We start from the raw sequence: 27,485 nt of genomic DNA, 5'->3' as shown, positions 1-27,485 counted from the left end.
AGATAGTTAGCAGTACATGTCAATAGCTTTGAAGATTCATTATCCTTTGAACACAGTGATTCTCACATCTAGGAACTGAGCTCAAAGAGATACACAAACATTGATGTACGGAACACATTTCACATAACATTGTCAGGAGAATTAAATAAGTGTTTATGTAGAAATCGGCTGGAATGAAAATACTGAGTATGGTATTAGCTGTTATTTCTATTTAATCAGGTGCTACTTTTTCACCAACTCTGCTCTGCCTCTAATATGGAGAAAATAGCAGTCACCTAATGGTAGTGCAGTGCCAAATACATGGTTTTACTTGCATTTTAGTTTGACAATTCTGTACTGGATATAGGAAAGCGGTTTTCTAAGCAACTTGGCAATATTATGTGTTAGCTGGCAGTTAACAATTACTTGTTGAATGAAATGTGGCATGACTGTTTGACAGCATACAATACCAACAATGGTATGATGACTAGCTTTATAAAATACTTGCTAAATGCTTTCCATGTGTCCTTGAGAACAAGGGACTGTTGTTATCCCCACTTCACGGACTTGTCCTAGAGCTGTGTTCTTGACTTCATTATCCCAGGGGTTCTGCTGGGGTTGGGCTGGGGAGGAGCTTAAGAATCTACGGTTTTAGAAAAGCTCCCGAAATGATTTTAATTGGAACAAGTGCTCTAGGAAAGTCCTTCTCAACCTTTGATGCATGGACAACACCGCTTGGAATCTTGTGTAACTACAGAATGATGCAGTGGGTTTGGGTGGGGGAGAGCTTGGCTATCTGCATTTCTAACATCTCTCAGGTGATACTGACCTTGTTGGTCCTCAGACCACATTTTGAGTAGACACCTCTTGCAGTGCTTGGCAAAATGTGAAGACTTAACATTTGTTCCAAAGAAATCATTTGCTTTGGGAAAAGAGAAAGTAATCATGAAACGAGGTCCTGGTAGTCTGTTGGTTAAGATTTTGCATCCTCACTAACATGGTCTGGTAGGTGCCTTTGCTAAAGTCCTGAGTTTCTCAAACTTGGGTTGTTGGGTTTTGAAGAGTCCTCACATTCTCAAAGGGAGTTTATATTTTGTGTTCTCCATTTGATAAAATAATGGGAAAATAATGGACATAGGCATGTATTCCGAATCACCAGATGACTGACTTACAAGGATACTGCCGTGTGGTTTTGGCACCAAAGGATTCCCTTATTGTGACAGTACCTTTGGTTTAGGGATTCTGAAAGCGTGGTCTCTGGAGTCCTAGATTCCCAAGTTTGCGAAGTCCTTAAAGGTGTCTTGTCTGAATAATATCCTTTAAAGGAGATCTTTTTTTTTTTTTTAATTTTTTTTTCAACGTTTATTTATTTTTGGGACAGAGAGAGACAGAGCATGAACGGGGGAGGGTCAGAGAGAGAGGGAGACACAGAATCGGAAATAGGCTCCAGGCTCTGAGCCATCAGCCCAGAGCCCGACGTGGGGTTCGAACTCACGGACCGCGAGATCGTGACCTGGCTGAAGTCGGACGCTTAACTGACTGCGCCACCCAGGCGCCCCAAAAGGAGATCTTGTGAGGTTCACAGTGAATTTGAGTAAGCCACTTGACTTCCCCCCTTATTCAATGTCTCTAAAATGAGGGAACTGGATCTAAGTGATCTCTGTGGGCCTTTTCTGCCTCAAATTCTAGAATTGATTTTTCTTTTGGGGGACAAGGTTAAAAGCATACGGTGGTTATTTCAGTTGGACGTTAACATCACATTGGAAAGCAAACCAGGAAGAAACCTGATCTACCCTGAAGTGAGCTGTTGTCATCTCCCGTTGTTAATGGTTGGGAAATTTAACATTTTAGAGCTTTTGCTTTTGTGCCCATTGAACCTTATTTCACTGCAAATTAGGCTGCCTATCTAGCCCTATCAGAAAATGACTGATCAAATCCACTGAGTCACAAAATTAAATGTGAATAGTCAATAGAGACCTTTTCGTTACTTCCTTTCTCTGTACTATGTTTTGAAGACAGAGTTCTAAAAATAACGTGATTCTACTGGCTGCTGTGAATTCTAGGAGATAGGCAGAGACAGGTTGCAGGAAGTAGAGAGGTTAAGAGAGGGTACAAATAACTTCCACAGCAGAAATGATGGAAAATAGAGACTGATTTAACACACTGAAGGCACATATTTTTAGTTCAAGATAACAGATGTTATTATTAAGGAATATAAGTTAAAGAATTGGCTTAAAATATAAGACCTGGGGTTTTCATTAACATGCTATTATTTATAAACAGGCAAATGCAGGTCTCAGTCACTGTTGCTGGAGTCAGCCTTCTATTTCTGTCTTAGCTGAGGCTGCTAATAAGTCTAAGGGCCTAAACATTGGGCTGAGGTCCTTAACCCAGTGCTTGGTTTTCTGGATGCCAGTAGCTGTCCATATTTATTAAGAAACCGAGGTCCTGGGAGATGATTTTCTCCAGGAATTCAACAGAAGATTGGTACATCCAGTCTTCTTGTTTGATTAAAAAAGAAATCAGCAATTTTACTTTTGCTTAAAATACAATTGCTTTTGGTCATCTTCATGTGAGAGGAGAGTATTTAATATTTATCTCAGCCTTGCAGACAGTTTGAGATCCTAGAGATGCAGGAATCTTCCCATCACACAGTATTGACTCTTAGCCATTTCTCTACTTGTGTTCCTCTTATAGTTGCTGGAGTGTTCCTTTTCTACTGAAATTAAAACTTGAGGAAGCATGTCTTTTAACAGCACAAATGGGCAGAATTTTACCACAATTAAAGAAGAAGCTGAATTGGATTTGGGTAAAGAGATAAATAGTACCACTTTTGGTAATATTTCTTGTGACATAGATGCGCTTTACTTACACCATCAGCCACTGTTTTCAGATGAGATCTCTGAGGGTACAAATAAAGCTCCAGCATATCAGTAACTATATGAAATTACAATGGGGAGGGGCAGGGTAGAGGGGGAAATGAGTGATGGGCATTGAGGAGGGCGCTCGTTGGGATGAACACTGGGTGTTGTATGTAAGCGATGAATCCTGGGAATCTATCCCCGAAACGAAGAGCACACTGCACACACTGTATGTTAGCCAACTTGACAATAAATTATACTAAAAAAATAAATTAAAAAATTAAAGAATAGCCTCTACTGAATGAAATAGGATGTATAATTTTCATATCCACGGGAAAAAAATTGACCTAGTCAGTGGAAGGTAGGAAGGAAAATAAAGTGAAGCAAGAAGAAGATGCAAACAAAAGTGAAATAGGATGTTCCAAATAAGCTCAAAGAATAATTGGCATAAATGCATGAGGTTAAACTAATCAAGGTAGGTTGTTCCATGGATGGAAACTAAATGCTATATTATTTATAAAGTACATTTAAAAGGACACAGTCTAATGATAAGGGGATCCCCGCAAGTTCAATGTTTGGCTCAAGTAATTAGAGTGACTGTGACATGGTAAATCTGAAGAAATAAGGAAAGGGAAAAAAAAAAACAGGGGAAACAAACATAAGAGCAGAAAATAAGCAGTAATAGACAAAATTAATAAAAGCAAAGAACGGAAAGAAAAGGTTCTTTGAAGCTTAATAGGTAAGATATAAATCCCAGGATGACTGATAAAAATATATATGTTATGAATAGGTACAAAATAAGTAAGGTAAATACGGATTGCAGTTTCAATATGTTAAAGAGAATGTGAGTTTTTACCAATAAAGATTAATTTAGGTGAAAAAAAATGATTTAGGCTAAATTTATCCTAAAAAAAATGATGCAAGAAATAAACCCCATAATCAGCAAGCATTAAATAAATTGTAATGCTTATCAAGACAATCTTCCCTGTAATATAAAAATAGGCCTAGACAGTTTGACAAGTAGTTCTATTTAAGTCTCAAGGAACAGAAAATCCTTGTTTATAAAACTTCTTATTGAACAGAGAAAAGCCAACCTATAAGTTGGATTTCTTTTTTAGACAAAAACCAGGTTAAAAAGTATTGGCTAACTTAGGACGTGATAGAACACTAAGATTCAAATCCAGCAGTGTATTAAAAAATAATTTGACTAAGTGTAATTTTTTAAAAGGTGAAAGGATGTTTTAGCATTTAAAAGTGTTACTGTAATTTATCACATTAATGACAAAGAATAAGAAGTTGTGTGATCAATGACAAAGGGATAAAAACTGTTAAAACTAAGTTTTTTCTCTTTTAAGGAATCAGCCCTTAGCCAACTTAAAATAGAGATTTTTTTTAGCTTGATAAAGTCTTTGTACTAAAAAAGTATGGCAGACATCATTCCTAGTGGATTTATACTCAAAGGTTTAAACTCATTGCTTTACCTTTCAACACATTACCAGATACCAAACCAGTGCAGCAAGATAAAAAAAAAAAAAAAAAAAAGCAAAAAGCACAAAAGCAGAAAGATTGAAGTGAGAGAGGTAATTGTCATTATTTCTAAGGAAAATCATTTATATAAGAAACCAAAAAGAGTCAGCAGAAACTATTAGTAGCAATCCAAGGGTTCAGCTAGGTTGCCAGCTTGGAAGGGCAACATATAAAAATCAATAGCTTCCCTCTGTATTGGGAATAACCAATTATAAACTATGATGATGATAAGATATCATTTATAATAGTGACATAAACTAAAAGCTATCTAGGAATAAATCTAAGAAAGAATTCATAAAACATATAAGGGAAATTTAAAACCCTATTACAAGAGTTTTATTATGGTATTATAGAACGTAAAAGCAGCATTCATAAATGGATTGATTGAATATTATGAAGGTGTCGCATTTCCTCCATTAAAATTTAAATTCAGTGTAATTCCAATCAACATCTCAGGAATAATTTTTTTTCATGGGGCAGATCTGAATCTACAATTTATATGGGAGAATAAAGATAAAGAAGGATTTTTTTTTTCTTACAAGGCATTAACATTATACAACAGAAGTTGGCAAATTACAGCCCACAAGCCTAGTCCAGGCTGCCACCTGTTCTTATGAATAAAGTTTTATTTGGACACAGCCACATGCATTTACTATGTATTGTCTTTGGCTGCTTTTATTCTGCCATAACAGGGATGAGTGGTTAGAACAGACTGTGTGGCCAGCTGAATCTGGCCCTTTAGAGAAAAAATTTGGCATCCCTGTTCTTCAGCATCTGGCATAGAATCACAATATCTTAAGTACAGACTCCTCCCTTTACACATAAGGGAATTTGGTGTAATCATTCCCAGCAATTGGTGTTAGGAAACTGTTTCACAAAAGGAAGAAATTAAACCATTTTCATATTTTATACCAGAAGCAAAGTTTCAAGTAGATTAAATACCTGTTAAAACTATAAAGCTGATAGACAAAAATTTAAGATATTATTTTGGTAACCTTATAGTGGAGACAGGTTTGTTAAATAAGATTCACAGGGCACAACCATAAAAAGAAAATTGATCAATACATCAAAATGAATGCTTCCTATTTAATGTATCATATGATAGGAAAACTAACAGATGGTGAGAATATAATTGTCATGTTTAATAGGCCAAGATCCATATTTAAATATACAGGGGGCTCTGAAAAATCAGAAAATAGAAGGGAGGAAACCACTACAAAAGGGCAAAGTATGAATTGGCAATTCAAGAAGGAGAAATATGTACTTATACATACCACACTAGAGACAAAAGTAAAGGATTCCATTTTGTCTATCATACCAGTAAAAGCTACCTAATCAGATACTCTCAAGTGCCGGCAAGAATGTGAGTAACTAGAAGACTAAACATACTGATGCTGGGAATGCAGACTGGTGCTTCTATTTTAGAAAATCTAAATATTAAAACCAAATAATGGGACTCTAGCCTAGATACCCAGGGAAATCTATGTAAGGGTGGTCATCTGTGATATTTGTGGTTCAAGATTGGAGATAAGCTAGTCCTTTGGCACTAGAGGGAAAACTACAATGTAATCCAGTGAGAGGGAATAGGCATTGGGAAGGAATGAATTACGCGTTCCTAGAGCACCATGAATGAGTCTCTAAAACAGTGTTGAGGGAAAAAAAAAAGGCAGAGTGACATTTAAAGCATGATATGATTTATATACAAATTAAAAAAAACATGCAGGAGCCCTATGTATTTTTGACATGGCAATATTTATAAAAATGCAATTAAGATTATAAACAATACATTAATCATGAAAAAGTGAAGCTCTGTGGTTGAAAGAATGGAACTGGGCATAGAGGATGAAGGAGAAATGATGAGAAAAATGAAAACCAAATGAAGAGTTTTTCATGGACTCTAAGTAGGGGATTATCAACTAGAGCCTGTGCTGAAGTCAATTCTGTACAATCATCCTTTAGAGGAAACAAATTCTGGGCACATTAGTCCTAACAGCATTGTTAGATCCAGCTTCTCAAACAATGTCACCAGGTATGGGTCTCTCTATCTTGGCTCTGCCCACCTCTCTGGATGTCAGGTGGACTATTTTTAGTGTAACTTTTAGTTGTTTTGGTTCATGTGAGCAGATTGGCAACTCAGCAGAAAGAAAGTTCTTCCCTTTAGCATCAGCAGTAATCTTCTTGTGGATCTCCTTTTTTTTTCAGAGGCTCGTGTTTTGTCCTGTGTCTGCTTTTGAACCAGCCATGTGACAGAAGCCTAAGGATGCCTGAATCACTTTCCTGTCCCTAGAGTCAGGCAGTGGGAATAGCCCCACAAACAGAATATGGGGGGGGGGGGTATTACCCAAAGAAAAATCAGGATGGTATGGACAGAAATACAGAAAGTAGATGCTGGGCAGGCAACCTACCCCCCACCCCCAGCAAAAACCAAGTAAGGTTAATAATAATCATAAGACACACCAAGAGCTGTAGTGGAATTGAATCAATGCTGTTTGCAGAATGACTGAAATGAAATGCCATGTTTATTTAAAAAATTGTGGGGGAAATGAAAAAAGGTTAACTCTAAATATCTGAAGCACTGCCACTAGCACGATACGTATTTCATCCTCTCCAAGGCATGAATTCATGACAAACAAATAGACTTGGAGGAAGGGCAACTATGTAATGGCTGGAATTGATTGTCTTAGAAGCAATGAATAGTGATCTTCCCATCACTGGGTATATTCATGCATAGTCTAGCCAGTTAGTTGGCCAAGATTCTGTAGGGAAGGACCCAAGGATTGGGAGAATAGTTGGGTTTGATCATGGTTCTCAATCCTTTGGGCAGCTTACTTAAGCATAGATTGCTTGGCCCTTTCCCAGAGTTTCTGTTTTGGTAGGTCCAGAGTAGGAATTCAGAATTTACATTTCTAAGTAGTTCCCAGGTGATGCTGGTGTTACTGGTCCAGTGAAACACACCTTAAGAACCACTGGGTACATTGTTTTTCAATATCCTCATTGGCCTGTCATTTTTATTAGCTAGTTGTAAATGTTCTGAAAACCAGTATTGTATCTTTGAGGCAAACCTTCTATTTTATGTCTTAGTCCCTGACATGTGTTAGGTTCTTGCCATGTGGGCACTTCTAGATGATAGTAGATGACATTTGCATGGCCCTCTGTATCTTTTGAGTCTTTGAGAACATGAGGATCATTAAACAGTTGTACATTTGTTGGTATGCTTTGTAAAATAGTCAATCATTTACTGACATTGTCTGTTTTGTAATCTTCTGGTTTCCCATGGATTGATCTATTCTCACAGATTTATAGGAGGATAGTTTCTGAATTGGGAAATGAATGGTTTTCCAAGGAGGGTCTTAGTTACTCAGGAAGTAACGTTGCCATGCATAAGCATAGGAATGATGGAAAACCCTTACTTGGTACCCAAATGCTAAGTACCGCATACTGATTCAGTCATATTCCACTCCCATGACTCCCCCCCTCGCAAAAGAGAATATGAAATATTTCACAACCTGCATTAATCAGGAATTGTTCTCCTCTTGAAGTCTATTATGCTATTTCTTTTTTCTCAAAAATTTTCCCTTCAATTTTGGAATTTTTACTAGAATAGTTCTTTGGAAGTGCTCATGTTTTGGTAGTTATAGGCAAGGTCAAACGGTGTTTGTACCTTTTCTAAATTGCTTTTACATAAATAAAGATGAAACCATTTGAGAAAAGCATTTAAGAATTAAATGGTTTATAGTCCATGCTTAACAATTAAAAATTTCAGCTTAGCAAAAATGATGAAATGAATGGATAAAAATAACCTGACAGGTGGAACCTAGTAACTTTGGGTTAAGGTGACGACTTGAATTACAGAGGGATTTAAGAAGACTGTTTTGTTGTCCTTGTGCAAGCTTCTGCTTAAAAACAATCAAGGCAACACTGGGTAAGGAGAGGAGAATATTTTAGGAGGATTTGCCAAGAATCCATTTTAGTGGACTTAAATGGGGAACAGCTTCAGTGATTTCTACTTTGCAACTAACAATCTGTAGTATTGGAATTTGCTTTTTTTAGAGTTGTATATAATCTGAGTTTCTCATCTGAATTTTACAAACTCTCATTTCCTAAATCATCTTCTCTTTCAGGTTTCAACCGTGAGGAAATGTCATTCAGATTTGGCCAACACCTCATCAAGCCCTCTGTGGTTTTTCTCAAAACAGAACTGTCCTTTGCTCTTGTGAACAGGAAACCTGTGGTACCAGGACGTATCCTTTTGTTTTGTTTTGTTTTAAGAGAGGAAAAATAAAATGCCTCTGAACTTAACAGACCAGAGGATTGCAGCATTGGCTTCCAATGTCGGTCTGAAAAAGAAAAGGGCTCCGCCTTCCTCCCCCTTTGGAGAAACCAGGTAAGATGTTGCATTTATTCCGAATCCAGTTGGTGGCACCAGTAATATGCTTGATCAATGTTGCAGAACTTTCTGAAAAGAGTTGCTTAGCAACCGTGGCTTTGGAGGTGAATTTTTACTTGACCTTTTCACTATAGTAGCTGTGTAAATAAATAGGTGCTTCTAAAGTGGGCCTAGTGAATATCATGGGTACTTTGTTTTCAGTTATCAGTAGCAAATCTTAATAGTAAGATAGAGATTGGCTGGCACTTTTGTGATGTGGAAATAAGGTATTACCTAAGGATTTGTGATTGACTTGGTGTCTTTACCTTTTAGGGATCATTCTAGTAAATTCATATACCTCAATATACCTAACAAAATAGTCATTTTCATTTTAGGATCTGAAATAGTATTTTTTTTTTTCTTGGAGAGCATCCCAGCTTCTGAATGGTCATCCAGTATCATTGGTGGTAGAGTTTTATTTCTCTCTGACCATTGACTTGTTGTCTTTCCTGCTGCTGACTTCATTGGAAGCTTTATTCTTTGCAGCGGGAGCAGCAGGAATTGGTGAAATGTTCTGGAGTTATTTTTGTGTTTGCTTAGAGTGTCACTCGTGACTGTGTGCAAATGACTTTTGTACTGATGCTTTAGAGTTATTTTTTTCTCTTTCCCTCTAATTTAATTTACTATGCAGAGGGCAATAAAGTATAAAATTTCATATTTTAAGATAATAAACATTTTCCACACTAAGACATGATTTTACTTTGAAATAAATGTCTCTGTAATTTTGAATCTATAAGTATCTCAAGATTTTTTTCCAGAGTAAATTAAAATTGTGTGTGTGTATATGTATGTATGTATATATATATATATATATATACACATATATATGTATATGTATATATATATGTGTGTGTGTGTGTGTGTGTGTATATATATATATATATATATATATATATATATATATATATATATAATTTTTTTCCCCTATGGGAATTTTCAAAGTGTGTGAGAACTTCAGGAATAATCTCCTTTCTGGGCCATATACCTGATGTAACATTGAAAAAAAACACAAGAAAAAAAGCACCAAAAGAGAATTGTGATTTTATGGTAGACACCGGATTCCTTGAATTTAATTTTGATTAAATAAATTATGTACATTTATAAAACTAATGATAACAGCAATAAACTACTAATACAAATTACTTCTTGATATTTACCTTTAAATTTATGAAAATAGTCTAAATTATAAATGGTAAATATTTAAAAATATTATTTCTTGTCTACTGAAGTAAAAATAAAAGCTGGAATGGTTCAGGAAAGTCCTATAAAAAAAGAAAAATTTTCAAGCTGTATGTCAATTTTATATGGAGTTCTTCTAAGAGACTTTGAAGTTCTTAAAATGACAGAAGCATTTTATTTTTTCGTTTGATTCTGCTGCAAGTTTGTGGTTGTCTTTTTCCTCTGTGGATTTTTTTTTTTAATGGTTGAGCATTCTGGTGTCAAAAGAATATGGTTGAAATGCCATATCTCTTTGAGTGCCAGCTTTAATTGACTTTTATCTTCTATCAAAGAGGGGACCTGGGATGAAAATGTGATTTTAGATGAACAAATTTTAATACCTTGCCCTGGAAGGTTGCAGAGTTGTACTGCTTTTTTAATGGTTAATAATAGAATGAATTTAGCTTTGTAATTTTTTTAACTCATATCTTGATAGCAGAAAACTTGATTTTCATGGTCTTTTTAACAAATTTTGTCAGGTGTGATGCAAGATATAGGTCGTAGACATGCTTGTACTTCAGTTGAGGTGTCTGCCTCTAGGAAAATGCACAAGCTGAATAGTGAGCCGTTAGTAAATGATGACTAGTCTTTTTCCAGATGGCACTGGAGCTGCTGTTTTGGAAATGGGTCCTGGTCAATTCTCCTATCTTTGAGTAAATGCCAGGGACACGAGGGACGTCGCATTAAAGTGAGCAAACCTCAGTTTGCTTGGAAGGTAGCAAGAAGGAGCCGACCCTTTCTGAGGATAACAGAACCAGGACATTTTTATAATCTGTATATTGAGTGAGGCATTTCATATCTGCAGGGTTGAAAGGGGTCTCAGGACCAGTAGATAATGTATTCAGACAATCCTTTTTATATGATGATTTTGTGATTTTTTTTTTATTTTTTTACTTTACCTTTGTAAACTCGGCTAGGTGACAACGGTGAGAAGAATCTTAATACATTACTCATTCGCCTGCAGAAAGCGATATTCTTTTGTCTTGTGATTTGGGAATTGAAGCTGTGGATAGCTCTGCCCACTCACATTTCATAAAATAAATGGTGAGATGTCGGCAGCGGGCTTTAATCTTCCCCCAGTGCTCTGTTCTATCTGCCCTAGATGAGCCCCTTGGTGTGGGTGTCCTAAGTCGTACAGCATCTTGAACCCTCCCTGCTCCTGGACTTCTCTCCAGCCCACACATCATTCAGACCATGGCTCCCAATTCTATCTTTCTCCTTCCTAGTCCCTTGCAAACTACTAGTGAATATAATGAATGTTTTTTTTTTTTTTAAGGAGAAAGTCCAAACTCTTTAGCATAAGCTTAAAAGATTTTCACTATTCTTTTTTTTTCATTTTTAATGTTTCTTTATTTCTGAGAGAGAGAGTATGAGTTGGTCAAGGGACAGAGAGAGAGAGAGAGAGAGGAAAACACAGAACCCGAAGCAGGCTCCAGGCTCTGAGCTATCAGCATGGAACCCGACACGGGGCTCGAACTCACAAACTGCGAGATCATGACCTGAGCTGAAGTCGGACACTTAACCGACTGAGTCACCCAGGCGTCCCTAAAAGATTTTCAGTATCTTGACTCAACCTTCCCCCTTTACAACTATTTCCTAAACAGGTGTTGTATTTCCTTTCACCATGTTCCCCACCCCTGGCCACCTTTACCCTGCCTTTCTCTTCGAGATGAGATCCTACCCATCCTTTTTTGTTTCAACTAAAATGTTCTGATACCCGCCTTGCCCTCTCAGGAAGTAAATGTGTGGTCCTCTATGTGACCCTTGACTCCTTATTTGCATGTCGATTCATGCAGCAGTTTATTACAGAGCTCCTGCTCTGTTCCAGGCATTGGGCCAAACACTTACCCAGTCTGCCTCGTGTCAGAACTATGTGCATTCTTGTTTGTCTCTGTGCCGAGTCCTTCGTTCCTGGAAAGGGGTGGGGCAGGAGCTCTTACACGTCTTTTTCCTCAGCATCCAAAGTACTATCCTGCCTGAATTTTAAGTGAAGCTGTAATCATCAGGAGCATATGGATCATTTCGATTGATGGAGCGGGACAACAAGGGTCCATGGAAATCCTGCCTTTTCAGTATGCCCAAGCACCAGCCAAATCTTGTTCCCATTTTATTCCAGATCTTTTAGTATCCTATTAAAGCTATATTTTTTCCAACTTTCCCCTCCTGCTTTGTCAGTTGGAATCTTGTTTACATGTCTGTGTTACAAGGGTACAGTTAAGTCTAAAAGTGGTGAATGAATTGATGGCCGATGGAAAAAGATTTTTTTTTTGCCTGTTAGTTTTCAATGGACAAGTCCGTATTTTAAGGGCAGTATATTGGCATCTTTACATAAATGGGAAATTATTATTTTGTATTTATGATGATTTTCTTTTTAAAGAGTATTTGGGTGGCCTTTGGGGAATGTGCCATTCATGAGACTTGTAAATGTCATCTTTGAACTTGTGTCCTCTCTAACATTTTGCTCCCTCTCCCCAAACCTTTTTTTCTTAGGACTTTGCTCACTGACTTTTTCATACCTTTCAGAGGAGGAAAAGAACTGTTAGATCAGGGGCCAAAGGTAAACTTTTGAAGCAAGACTATTGGCTTCATTCTCAAAAGACCCACTTGAATCCCTCCTTGTCCCCACCGAAAGCAAATACTTCTGCTTGTCGCAAACAGTGTTTAAAGCTGATTGAACAGGCTTTGGCCTCTGTGGTGCAACACTCTAGAAGGATATGTCAGAATGTCTTTAATCCATTAATTTCTTGTTCCTGGAAAATGCTTTTCAGAGTGTCTTGGTGAGAGAACAGAATCATTTTGGAGATTGCATCTTAAGAATTCTGTAGTGAACATTTTATTCATGGACCTCAGTGCAGTCCGGCTATTGTTCATGGCTTAAGTAAATTTGAGCCAGTATGGTTAATACTTCTCCGTACCCCATTCCCTTGCATTGTGCTACATCTCCCTCCCATCTTGAGCATGAAAAATGAATTTGAGTATTAGTGGAATCCATTTAGAGACTGGGGCTTTTATGGTAAGTAAAATTATTCATTTGTTATGTCCTGGTGTTTTCAGCAGACTGCGTATTGATCTTTGGATTGCTATTCAGAATGGCAGAAGGGGCCCTAAAGTAAGGGAACACGGCGACGTTTGTGAACGGGTTGAATGCAGTGTGTAATGACAGAGATAAACCTGGCTTGCTGGCCATACTGTATTATACAAATCATTTGTCAACAGTTTATTGGATCAGTTTTTAAAAAGAGCAGGTTTTTCCAAACAGGAGCATTGCACACCGAATGTTATCAAGTGCAGGCACTGTTTGGATGATGCATTGAGGATAGCTTTATAAAGTGCATTTATGAAGAATTAGACTATGTCCCTTGAAAGATATTTCTGCTGAATGTTAGAAACAAAGTTGGGCACAATGGAAATTGTTCTCTAAGGTCCAAGTTTAATAGGTAAAAAAGAAAACTCTGGCAAATGTCTTTTAATATACGATTTTACCTTTCCAAGCAAGCAATGGGAAGTTGTCTGTTTTTAGACTATTGCCGTGTTGAGTTCTCCTGAAGCAAATGAACAAATAATAAAAATAGCTTCATTACTTAACAGTGCTTCTTACGGAATGGATGCTATAGATAAAAGTGCCCTTTTAGTTCTTCCATAAAAATCAGAAATATTTGTCATTTCCTGAGTAGGTTGTAATCTTGTGAATTTCTTTAATTGTTCAGGAAACTGCAGTTATTAGCGATCTGATGATCTTTCATTTCTCAAAAGAGTTTCTTTTTAAACCTTCCTGTGCAAATAAAATAAGCACAGGCACTATTTTAATATCCTTATTACTAAAGATAGTTTTTCTTTCTTAAAATTTCCCTCAGTGTGTCCCCCCCCCCCCCCCCCCCCCCCCGTGCATGCCTGTCGTGTATTAGCTAGCTTAAAGTACTCTTGGAGAGACATTCAAGGGCAATCTTGCTGTCTTTTGTCCTGAGCTGCAGTGGGACAAGTTGGTTTTCTTACAGTCATATTTTTCTTTATTTGGCAGGTTATTGTGTTCAAGAATTCTGCATGTGGCAGTGGTTGTTCAGTTAGAACAATTCTGTTTCTGTGGGAAAGGTTCCCGTAGAAATGTTTGCCTACCTTTGGGTTGGTAGCTAGAAAGAGTCTTTGATGGCATCGGTCAGCAGGGACAAAGGAAGCTCTTGGATGCTTTTATCATTCACTAAGTTGACTAATCTCTTTTTTCAAGCATCTAGAACCCACCACAGATGATCTTGGCAACCCTCATTGCAAGACAAACCTTGTGTGACCCTCATCCATCTTGACTGGTCATCTGAAGAATTACTGCACAAAGAGCAAATGCATTTTATCTCAGATGCCACTTCTTTGGTTGGTAATTAGCTCACAGCGTTAAGGATGATTCTGAGGCTACATGCAGGGTCAGTGGGTAGTAATTGTCTTGGGTACCAGAGGAGAAAGAAGAACGCTCCTTGCCAAGTTCTGCCTCCCCCAGGTTTATTTTTCGTTCCTGGAGCTGAGACTGGTGTCTTTGTTTTTACTGTAGACACAATGATGGATTGTTGGCACCTGATACTGAAGGAATTAATAGATGCTTTGTATGTGTGCAGGGAACGTTTGAAATCGGATGGAAAACAATGTGTGGATTTTATATCCTTTGTCCTGGCCCATTCAAACCAAGGTGACTCACCCATGAGGCGGTGGATGTAAAGCATGTGCAGATTGGTCTCTAGACCTCATCCTGGCCTCTTCCTACTGTCAATGGTCTCTCCCTGGCTCCTTGCTGAGTGCTGGCTGATGAGGATATGCATATGGTGGCCTTGTGGTTCACTTGGCTCCTCTTCTGAGTGATTTTCCTTCACCTTGACCTCTTCTTTATAATAGGATTTACCTTCTAGCTTCAGGCCCTGCTGTGAATGGGGTGAAATGGGCAGGTCTGACCATGGTTATGCATTAATGGAGGGAAATGCAACTGGCTTTTTGAGTAGAGCTTTTAGGAGGTTGCTGCATTCTCTCAGAATTGCACAAAGCCTATAGAATCACTTTCACCACCAGAAAAAGATATCTTTACAATCTGCCTGTCGATATAAAATAGAACTCTGTTGGTATGTGAGCACAGGGAGGGGCGGGGGAGGACAGTATGAGGGGTGCTCTGTCTCCAGCTGTAGCAAATGGTAGGATGGTAATTATAGGTATTAAAATAAGACTTTGAATCTTTCTCATATTAGTTGCAAAAATGAATATCCTGTAACAGGACAAGCCATTTCCCATTTCTATTTGTTTCTACGTGAAACTTTCCCCAGGTAATTTTAAATCATCACGGTTAACAATTACTGAACTCTGTTCATTATATTCCAGGCATGTTTTTGACCTGCTTCCCATGCAAGCCATCAGATTGTGAGGAACAGGGAAAGGCTGGCCACGGTGTTGCCAGCCTCACACTTGTAACAGAACATAATTAGAAGTAATGAATGAAATAATACATCATTATTCATAAGAAATGTCACGTAATTAACTTAAATAATGCAAAATATATTCTAATTTCCATTTGGAATGAAAATAGATTTGTTGGAACATCAGTAGGCAGTTAATGTTTATCCTATATTTTCATACACATATCAAAACTGTTAAAATCTATTGAAGGAATAAACATGGATTTTCCACAACACAATAAGTCAAGATGGCTTTCTTTTGCTAATAGAGTCTTATGTATATTCCTCATTTATTATATATGTAGTTTGTATATATGTTCAATTTTTAGAATTAGCATAATTTATATTTATTGTGAATTAATGATCTAATTTATTTACTTAGCTTCCATTTCTTCTCTCAGACTAATTGACTGAAAAAATAACTATAAATTTGCAAATAGCTCTTGGGCACAAATTCTAAATGGGCCTTATCCTAGGAACTCTCTACAATAGTAGATCTTGGAACTAGTTTTGTGTTCTAAATTATTTCCTGGGATTTCTCCTATAGACTTTAAATGTGCCTCAGGAGTCTTGGTTTGGCTTAGATGTAGCCACGGTTGGGGCTCAGGATGTGGGTGGATATGTCTTAGGCAGAGGCATTATTTTCATATGCAAACAATTAGTATGACACATGGCACTGACCAATGTCAGGGTAGTTCTTGGAAACTCTCTGCTGTGTCAAACATCAACCTATCAATTTCTGTATTGTGGAGAGGTCTGGGGAGCCCCAGGGGAGGAGGCAAAGAGGAAGGAGCAACATGCAGGGGATAGTACATACAGAAGGGTTTTGAGAGTTTAGTAACAGGAATGGACATGCCAGTGGCCATGTCTCAGTGACAGCCCTGGTTGGAGAGAGATGAAGACTGATAGGAGGAAGCTGCTGTTAGACCCTTTGACTCAAACCTGATATTTGTTCTTCAATACCATTGAGTCCAGCAGAATCACAGGTTTACCAATAAATTAAAAACAACAGAATTCAGGGGCATCTGGGTAGCTCAGTCCGTTGAGCATCCAACTCGATTTTGGCTCAGGTTATGATCTCACAGTTTGTGAGGCTGAGCCCCATTGGGCTCTGCATTGACAGAGCCACGCCTGCTTCCTATTCTCTCTTTCCCTCTCTCTCTGCTCCTACCTCATTTGCCTATGTGCTCTCTATCCCTCAAAAATAAATACATAAGGGGGACCTGGGTGGCTCAGTCAGTTAAGCATCTGACTTGGGCTCATGTCACGATCTGACGAATTGTGAGTTGGAGTCCCATGTCGAGCTCTGTGCTGACAGCTCAGAGCCTGGAGCCTGCTTTGGATTCTGTGTCTCCCACTCTCTCTGCCCCTCCCCTGCTCATGCTCTGTCTCTGTCTCTGTCTCAAAAAAATGAATAAAACATTAAAAATAAGTAAACATTAAAAATATTCTAAAAACAAAACGAGAAAACAGAGTTCTTTATTTCAAATGACCACCTTCCTTACATGACCTGGCAGTTCTCTAAGAACAATTTAGGGTAAAGCTTAACCTATAGCAGGAGGAGACTGAGATAGTGTCCTATTTCTCCTGTGTGCATTTGTAGTAGGGGTGAAAAGCGTATATACACATATACAACTTCATAATATCTTTTGTTAAAAATATTTTGGAAATTAATTAAACTTAAATAATAAATTATGATGAGTAATGCATTTTTGGAGTTGCTACTTTGTTTTGTCCTTGTTGACCAATGAGCAGTTGAAATGGGAAGGTTGAGTCTCAGGCCAATGGTGGTTCTACTAGATGGAAGTGAGGACTTCACCTGGGACTCTTGAGCCTCACTGTGTCCTTCTCTCCACCCCCTCTAGCTGCCATCCCAGAGCAGCAAACCTTTTTGTATCATTGGTTAGGTGCTGTAAGGAGTTATTTTCCCCAGAGCCTAAAACCTTCCCTATTACTCCTCCTTTCTATGGCTATATTGTTGTAAATGTATTCTCTGCCACTTGTATTTCTCACTGACATTTTGGTGGCTTTGTTGTTTAGGTGTAATCATCATTATCATTTAAGAATAGGACTAACCTTGGTGAATTCTGCAGTGCTGGTGTGGGAGGACAGGTGGTCTAGCTTGTCTAGCTGTATTTTGCTCCTAGGTAAAATGAGTCCAGGAGGAGCAAAACTCATCTGGCTCTCTAATTATTCTGTTTTCTAATAGCTTTTGAAATGGCTGTACTTATCAAGAGATCTTTTCATCTTTAAGATTTATTTCCAGTTCAACAGATTTGTAGGAACTAAGACTTATCTGTTGAGTGCTAATACTTTAACAGTAAACCACGATCCCTTTCCATTCACCAAGGATGATTGCTTTAAAATTTGTTAAATAAGATATGTCAGGATAAAATAAATCAACAGAAATTACATTAAAATCTTTAGAGTGTTTCTCATGCAGACGGGTAGAATACTAGTTAGTATTTTCTATTCTGTTTGGAAACCAAATGACCCCTAGAAGCTTTTTTCTCGTGAAGCTGTATCTTCAGTAAAGTCATTGAAATTCAGGAACAGAACAGACATTCACTGAGACTTTTCACATTGTCCTAGAATATGAGCAACTAGAGCCCAAACAGGAAGGCTGACAATCTTCCTGGAGAGCTACTCATATATGAGAGAGAGCCACACTCACTTTACTAAGGGGTAGCAGCAGAACCAGACCTACCATGTTGAGCCACACTTCCATGCTGCCAGACTATGTAAGAGGAGAATCAGTGAGAGGAAAGATACAGCCAGATGGAATGAAGAATTCCAGAGGACTCTTCTCCCTCTAGATGACTCTTACTGCCCATGAAAGTCATGAGCAGAATGTAGCTCAAAGATCCGAGCTGGATGATTTCAACAAAAGGGTGCTGCCATTTTGTTCCCTGGCTGGATGCTGAGCTATGGAACCTGCAGGCTATAGAGACAACTGCTATGGGATAGGAGTGTGGTACAGGTACAGGATAGGCTCCTTAGGAGAACTTCCCATCTACTCTGTAGAGTTTGGGATTACACATGAGCACAGACCAGTGCCTGCCTCTCATTTGCTTCTGAATGGGGCAAGGATGGGATGAGCCTTTTTGGAATGGCCTATAGTAGAAGGGAAAAAAGGGATTGAGGAGTAATATTCCTGAGAAGAAGATGGAAACAGCTTTTCTACCACACCCCTGTTGTCTGGAGCCCTTGGAAGAAACATATAAGCAATTCAGCAGGTCCCTTGGTCCTGCACAGAACCATGAATGCCAAAGTAGTGGGCATGTGCCACAAGGGTGCTCAGGTAGATATTGGCATAACTGAGGCACTGACCTGTCGAGAAATGTGACTGGGTCATATACCACTGACAGTGTTTTAAAGACATGCTGTCCTTTTTTGAATGGACCCTCAGAAGCAGATAAAGTGACAGTAGAGCTTGAATACCTTTCCAGAAAAAAAAATCAGCTTTGAACTATGTTGAGACCCATATATTTGCAAAAGCTCCCACCAGATGGAACTGGAGCTAGACTCGGGATACCAGCCTTTTACCTGCTGACAACCAGTTACCTAAGACCACACTGCCTCTAAAATCAGAGTAGCTCAGTCCCAGAATGGGGAAAAAGTTGGAAGACAGCTCAAAGTAGTCAAGGTTGCCGCTCAAGCCTGTCCTTAATCTGAGACTGGACAGATACTTTTAATTCTGAAAAGTGAGTGCAGAGTTACAGATTCTGCCAAAACCTTGCTAAGGGTCTGGGAAGGGATTCTATGTAGCATGATTAGAAGAGCAATAACAAGGAATATGAGCACAACATGTCTTTGCCCACCCCACGCCAACCAGAGTTGAGATTCTTCAGTCACTGTTTACACAAGTAAAGTGGTAACATAAGTCTTTAAAAAAGGTGATTTATCAGTTAATACCATGTTAGATAGTAGTATGTGATCTGTTGATTGCCTTACTTCCTAGGAACAGAATCTTGAGTATAGTAGATGGTTAAGAAATATTTATGGGAAAATATTACTTTTGTTTCAAAACAGGTTGATTAGGTAAAAGAGCATTCAATTACTTAACAGGTATGTCTGATGGGATCGGTAGGGGATTTTCAGAGTGTCCTTAATTAGCCAGTGAAGGCTTGCTATTTGCCAAGTTTTATTCCTTCTGTTTTTCAATTCTAGTCTTAACATGGTACACTCTTGATTTGAAGTATCAGTCTAAGGGTTGAATGCTACTGGACTGTTCTACATGGTAACAGCCAGAATGAGCCTATTAAACATCTTGAATCCATGTCACGTCTCTGCTTATGGCTTCCTGTTTGCTTCCAACTAAAGTCAGTTATACAATGATCTACAAGATTCCTACATAAGTCTTCCATCTGTCCCCCACCACCAACCATTATCCTTTGATTTCATCTACTGTCATCATCCTTTAGTGATTTGAATGGTGACCTCCAAATGGTATGTCTGTCTTAATCTCCTAAACCAGTGAATATTACCTTACTTGGAAAAGGGTCTTTGCAGAGGAAATGCAGTTAAGAATTTTGAAATAAGATCATCTTTAGGGTGGCACCTGTCCTAAATCCAGTGGCACACGTCCTTAGTGACACAAGGGTGGGGACTGCACAGAGCAGAGGAAGCATTAACGTGACCAGGGAGGCAGAGGGAAGAGTGGTGTGGTAGAAATCAAGGGATGTTGGTGGCCACCGGAAGCTGGGTGAGGCGAAGAACAGGTTCTCCCCCGGAACTGCCAACACCTTGATTTCAGACTTCTGACTTCCAAAATAGCGAGAGAGTCCGTTTCTTTTGTTTTCAGCTACCAGTTTGTGGTAATTTGTTACAGCAGCCACAGGAGACTGATCTGCTTTCCACACTCACTCCGCTCCTTCCATACCCACTTCCTTGTTGTTCATTGAATATTCTAAGCACAGTCCTGCCTCACAGCGCTTGAACCAACTGTTCTTGGAACGCTCTTCCCCCTGATGAATGTACGCCATGCTGTTTTATCTCCTTCAGACCTTTATTCAAGTTGTATGCAAACGTCACCTTCTCAGGACTGCCTTCCCTTTGCTGTTATTTAAAATTGCAACACCTCTCTGGCTTTCTTTTTTTCTTTTTTTTTTTTCTGTAGCATTAATATTGTAACTTTATAACTTACTGGTGTCACAGGCTCACTGGAAATGGGACATCCACAAGGGCAGGCAGGCATTGCTGTCTAGTTTGTTCAAGACTGTGTCCTCACAGCCTAGGAGTGTCCCTGGGGCATGGCAGGCATTCAGTAAATATTTGTTAAATGAGTAACTCTGGTTATTGATTATTTGGAATTTTTAGCTTTAAAGCTAATAAGAAAAAAAAAAAGAGGGGGGTGGGTGGGAGGGACCAGAGTTCTCATTTAACAAGTGGACCAATTTGATAAATTCTCACACCAGGCAATGCTGTGTAGTGATTAAGAGAGTGTTGACCTAGATTTTATACTCACCTGCACATGTGTACACACTCACACTTGGATGCATCGTTAACATTTATCATTCCAAAGTGGCCGGCTCTGGAAGAGAGAAAAGTAACAGGTGGTTTGATCGTGAAAAAATACCCCACCCACCTCCCCTGCCCACCCCTGCCCCCAGCACAGTTTTTCTAGATTTCCATGTGGATTCTAGCCAGGCTGATAAAATGCATTCTTTCTTGGCTGAGCCCTCTGTCTGAAGTGGTATTTTATATCCTCCTAAATGTCAGGAATTAACATAGGATTTGATATCTCATCATCTGGTAAGCTTTGATTTCCAACATTTTGTTACCATGTTGCTTTCTCTGGGTGTAGAGCAGGTCTGTGTGCAATTTCCTGATTCCTTAAGTCAAGTTTTTATGAGCCTGTCTTCTTGGCTTCACACACACACAGGTTCCTTACACATGTACTTATTTATAAGTCTCTGATGAATCCCTCTGAGAAAACCTTTATGTTTATGATTATTTGTGTAGCAACCAACACATTGTCAAGCTATATTGTCTATTTGTGTATTTCTTGGAATGTCTGAAAAATGACTTCAGTTGACTAATCAAGTATAGCAAGATTAAGTGTTTTAAAAATAAGACCAAACCAAAGTCAGGAAGAAAATAAGGAAAGTAAGATGAAGCCAAAAGTGAAATTAGTGGATGAAATGGGTAACAGTTCTCCATATACTTGCGAGAGATGGGTCACAAAGTTGGCCCTGAGTTTTCTGGCACCATCCCAAAGGAAGGAAAGAGCATCTGTCCTTGAGGTAAAAATAGGCTGATTGCTCAGGAAATGCGAAAACATGAGCAACACCAGAGAGGAGAGTCCTGTTTTCTTCAGATCCTTCCACAAGGAGCTGATGCTAGAATATGTGATTGACAGTGTTCTCGCAATATCCTTACAGTGCACGTGGAGGTTCTCCCTTGGAAATAGATCCTGAGTCTACCACTCACTATCTCCCCCCACCCCCTCGCTGAATCTTGCCTGGACGGCAATCCTCTCTAGGTACCTTGTTCACAAAGCCTTCCAACCACTCCCTCCCTTGCTCTTTAACATCATATAGTGGCAGTCATGGTCTTTATTTTTTAATTTTTTTTTTAACATTTATTTATTTTTGAGACAGAGAGAGACAGAGCATGAACGGGGGAGGGTCAGAGAAAGGGAGACACAGAATCCGAAGCAGGCTCCAGGCCCTGAGCTGTCAGCACAGAGCCCGACACGGGGCTCGAACTCTCGGACCGCGAGATCATGACCTGAGCCAAAGTCGGACGTCCAACCGACTGAGCCACCCAGGTGCCCCAAGGCATGGTCTTTTTAATATAGGCATTAGACCAGGTTCTTCTTTTAAGAACTTTCACTGGTTGTTTCATTCAATTAGAACAAAGCCTCCAGGCTTCACCTTGGCCTCCTGGATTTCTGGCCCCTGCCTCATTGAACTTGCTGCTCCTGCTAGGTCTTTGTACCTGCTGTTGTCTCCACCAGGAGTGTACCTCCCTGTGACCTTCATGTGCCTCCTCAGTTCTCTTTTAGGTTCCAGTTCCTGTGTCCTCACCTCCACACAGAGACCTTTCCTGACCTGCCACAGAACTCAAGGTGTGGAAACAGTAACTAGTGATGATTAGCGAGGCTCTTGTCCTGTCTCTGGAGTTGAACATGCAGGGAGAACGAGTTCTACCCCTGTGTCTGTTGCTTCCTTTACCCTCTTTGGGTGCAGAGCTGTTTATATTTGTGAAAACTACCAGCCAGCTTTGGATGAGGATTTGGAGAACTGGATTTTAGTTCAATTTGGGGAAACCTAGTCAAGTCATTTCATCTTTTTTTTTAAATTCTTTTTTAACATATATTTATTTTTGAGAGACAAGACAGAGCATAAGCAGGGAGGAACAGAGAGAGAGGGAGACACAGAATCCGAAGCAGGCTCTAGGCTCTGAGCTAAAACTCAAGAGCTGTGAGATCATGACCGGAACTGAAGTCGGACACTTAACCGACAGCCACCCAGGCACCCCTTGTTTTGTTTCTTCATGTGAAAGTAAAGATGTAACTCTTACCCACCTCCTGGACTATGTTGAATACTAAATTCAGATGATGTGGAAGACAAGAATGAATGAATGGATTTGGCTTATGGGAGCATGGCATAATAATAATTATAGTTTTTCTACTTTCCATTTTCATGATACTTGAAGGATGGTCCAGGGCTTGGGTTTGGGTAAAGGACATCATTTAATTGTGGCCCTAAATTTGTCAACTGAAGTTTAAACTGAAAGAAACTTTCTGGATTCCTGGGTATAAGAATATCACATAGCAACTGAAATAACCCAGACCTAATTTTAAACTACTTAATTAAAAATGGCATTAAAATAGTACCCAGGATTAAAAATAAACCTTTAAATTGATGGGAATTTGATGTTCTGTGAGCCTTTTTACTTTTTTCTGTGTGGTGTGATGAAAAATACATATTATTTTCTACTGTGTTTAATGCCTGGGAAGCTGGGGTTCATTCATGGCTGAGAGTGGCTTTGCCATGGTGGTTTTAAATTAAATTCTCAGGGGGTTTAAATCATTCTAGATGCTCAACCCTCATTAACTGTAACGGGAGTTACTGTACAAGTCTCTTTTCTCCACACATAGCACTGAAAAATGACCCTCTCACACCACCTTTGTGTCTTGATCTTTGAACTAATTTTAATGGATTTTTTTTTTTTTAAGTGTAGCATCTCTGTGCAACCCTCAGGGTAATGAGATTGCTAACAATTTGCTGATAAGCAATAGGCCTTCATTTTGCAGTGCTCGACCTACACGTGCTGAAAAGCTTTGGGTCTGGGCTGACTGGCTTTCTGGACCACATGCTTCTCTTTTATTCAATTTCAAGTGAAGCTGTCCCTTTTTTTCCCTCTCCTTTCATCATCTCTTTTGCCTCCCACATCTTCATCTCCTGATATAATCAGTACACAGTAGATACTCAGCACTGATGTAGTTCTAGTACTACTGAAATGTTAGAAAGGGGAGGAGTTGCTTATGGTCAAAGAAGCATCTGGTATTCTTAATGTAATCTTTTAGTAACCAGCTAATGAATTGCTTGACTGAAGAAACATTTTGTCTAAATTATGTCTATATAAGAGCAATCTAGTTTAGATCAAGTGTAACAAGTTTTTTATTCTTGCATTTATTTTTTTCTAACTATAAGAATATTTTCCCATTATATAAAATGTATACCATCTATAATCTCATTAGCTAGACATAATTCCTGCTAAAATTTCAGTTTATTTCTTTTTCTGTTTTTATCCATTTCTCTAGAAAAGAAAAAAACTTTATAACCTGATTTTTTTTATCTATTGTTGACATTTTCTGATTTTTAAATATATATATGTTACCCCGAGAGTTCTAATGATGGAATATTACACTATATGGATCTATTATAATTTAGTATTCACTATTCAAACTGGATCATGAATGTTTTAATAAAGGATCTTTGGTTCCATTCCTGATAAACTTCTTAAACTAGAATCATTTGATAAAATGTTATGCATTGTTTAAATTGACAAATATTTCCAAATGTGTTTTACATCAGCAATACACAAGCAACATACATCTGACTGTATACCCTCATCAACTTTAAGCATTTAAGATTTTTGAATGTGTCCTAACCTTTGCCAAGTTAAAGATTTATCTATGTCATTATTTCCACCTAATCGATAGCAGGGTGAACGTTTAAATGTATCTATGAATTATTTTCATCAGTTAATTATTTGTTAATATCCTTTGCTCCTTTTTCTATTGAAGTTTTAGGTCTTCTAGGAATTAACTCTCTGCCTGTCGTATTCATTGCAAATATTATTCTTATTTTGATCTCTTCTTTAGTTTGCTTATGATGTTAGTAACATACATTTTAATCTTTTGTCATAGTTAAGCTTATCAGCTTTATCATTGGTGAGTTTCTCCAGTTCTTTTAGGCTTACAAAGTTTTTCTATCCTGAGATCAGTTAAATATTTTCTTTTCTTTTTTTTTTAAGGTTTTTCTCTTTCTTTCGTCAGCTATCACCAAGCTCATAGCACTTCATAGACAGGCTTTAAAAAATTCACTCTATGTTCCTGGCATCACTTTGAAGGAGGCAGATGAATGCTTTTCTCGAATTATAAGTGAAGAGACTAGAGGGTGGGTAGCAATGAAGCAGGTGGTTGTTCTGGAAGCAGAGATGTGCTTTCGCATTCTTACAATAATAATAGGTGTATGTTTCTTTGTTAAACTCTTACATTGGTCTATTATTAATTGCCGCTTTTACGTATTTCCTGGCTGAAGGTAATATGAAAAAGGTAGATCTTGGGGAATGTGGTACTTTTGTCACGTGTCTCCTGAGTCACCAGAGATCTTACATTCAATATATTACAGTGTTGTTTTGTGTTCTAGATTATGCTTAATGTAACTATATGGAATGCATTCTATAATACTGTAATTCTTTGAAAATAATTAAAGCCTACATGGCAATTCCTAATCAGCCAGATTATTTCATTAAGCTGAAGATCATCCTTTGACTATTGATGAACAACAACAACAAGAAAAACTATAGCCATACAAGTAGGTCATCGGCCTGTGGCCCTAGTGAGGTAAATGTAGAGAAGCAGGGGAAATAACCCATTTTCTAGGATTCTGATAGTCTTCGGAAAAAAACAAAAAAACGAAAACTGAGGATACTGAATGAAGTGGAGGGCAAAATCTAAGAAGATGTGGGAGGTTTGATGGAATTGAATGGAAGATTTATACATTTAATCAAAATTACACCGTGTAGAGAAGTGATACAAGTAGGAAAAGGTACCCATAATAAATTCTTCATTCTGTTTTCAGTTCTTAGACCATCTCCTGAATGACCTTTATCAGTTTTTAGGAATAAAATAAATAGAAATCTGTCCATATAGAAATATATTTAACCTAAACTGGACATATAATTATTGGCCTTTAAATTGAAATATAATTGACATATAACATTGTATTAGTTTTAGGTATAGAACATAATGATTTGATATAGGGATATATTACAAAATGTTACCATGTAAGTTTAGTGATCATTCTCACCACATGTACTTTTTTTTCTGTGATGAGAAATTTTAAGATCTCTCTGTAATATTAACTCTTGATTGTTCTTAACCATTTACCACTTTTTGGTCATTAAAACCTGTCTGAATGGGTCAGCTTAATGACTTCCTGGCATGTTTTTTTAATTTTTTAATGTTTATTTATTTTTGAGGGAGAGAGAGAAAGAGCGAGTGAGCGCCCAAGTTGGGGAGAGGCAGAGAGAGAGGGAGACAGAGGATCTGAAGCAGGCTCTGCACTAACAGGTTGACAGGAGTGATCCTATGTAGGGCTCCCGCTCAAGAATTGTGAGATCATGACCTGAGCCGAAGTCGAGCTCAGTTGACTGAGCCACCCAGGTGCTCCCCTGACATGTTTTTATTGACAAAACTGAACACACATTACCTGAAAGAATTACCACTGTCTGGTGTGACTTTGAACATGGAAGCGTTTTGAAGGTAGGATGCTGTCATCTTCTGAAAGTGGAGATTCCAATGATTTTTTTTTCCTTCTCTCAGGCTGTCAAAGTACGTATCTGAACTCCATTCTCAGTTTACTGGGATTCCTATTATAACATGGATATGCTTCCATGAATGTTCACTCCTGCTAAAGAAATCCTTGTTGTTGTCCCAGCTGTGGGAATATAAAATTCAGTATGAAGATGCCAACCCATGACAGAGATTCTGCTTGTAAAACCAAGTGATTATTTTAGTACTTATTTAACATTACTCATGTAACATTGATATATGCCTTGAAAATTTGTCTAAGTATTTGAAAAATGTTAATACTCATAAGCAATTCTATGAGACAGGTACTGAGTACCTCTGTTTTATAGGTAAAGGAATAAGATATTCAAAGCTTAATTAATTCAGATCAAGCATGTATTAAGTGGCAAAGTCAGGTTCCAAACCCAAATGTTCTAACTGCAGTGTCCATGCTCTGAACCAGTGGTTTTGGGGCCACCAGTGTCCCTGAGGCCTTTCAGGGAACCTGTGAGGTCTTTCCTTCTTCAACTACATTATCTGTATGAGACCAACTTTTCTTCCTACACTTAGACCAGAAGACCTATCATGGCAGATAGAAAGCAGAACTACAAATGAGAATGTATTTGTCTTTTATCAAGCCATTCATGAGAGCTTTGCAAAACTGTAAAACACTGCCACTCTTTACGCTAGTATTTTTTTGGTTCAAAAAATATGATTATCATAAAATATTGATTTATGTTAACATGTTGTAAGTTCGTTATTTTAAATTTTCTCAGTTCTAATTCCTAACGAGGTATCAGGAGATATAATCATCATAAGCATGAGATACTTGGTATCATCAATACTTTTTTTGGTACATGAAAGTATGGTTGACAGGTAATACAATGTTGTGTTAGTTTCAGGTGTACAGTATAGGGAACTGAAAATTCTGTGCATTATGCTCACCACAATAAGTGGTTACCATCTGTCACCATGCAGGGTTATTACTGACTATATTCCCTATGCTATACTTTTCATCTCCA

At 38.3% G+C, this 27,485-nt stretch overlaps 1 protein-coding gene across 15 annotated transcripts in view; it reads left to right on the top strand.

The window, feature by feature from the left end:
• The window catches only part of FHIT (fragile histidine triad diadenosine triphosphatase), a 1,423,954-nt gene that overhangs the window by 635,186 nt on the left and 761,283 nt on the right, over positions 1 to 27,485 (top strand). For 14 of the 15 annotated variants that reach the window (XM_045053133.1, XM_045053131.1, XM_045053132.1 and 11 more), the window contains one exon: positions 8,489 to 8,608. In XM_045053133.1, coding sequence (XP_044909068.1) covers positions 8,489 to 8,608 — 120 coding nt within the window. Of the gene's footprint in view, positions 1 to 2,670; positions 2,789 to 8,488; positions 8,609 to 27,485 lie in introns of those variants that run through there. The other variant, XM_019823698.3, reaches the window with a different exon arrangement.

This window comes from Felis catus, chromosome A2 (assembly GCF_018350175.1).
Source record: "Felis catus isolate Fca126 chromosome A2, F.catus_Fca126_mat1.0, whole genome shotgun sequence".
In the NCBI taxonomy this organism is placed as follows: Eukaryota; Metazoa; Chordata; class Mammalia; order Carnivora; family Felidae; genus Felis; species Felis catus.
The sequence above is the reverse complement of the archived record's forward strand: the minus strand, read 5'-3'. Positions and strand labels throughout refer to the sequence as shown.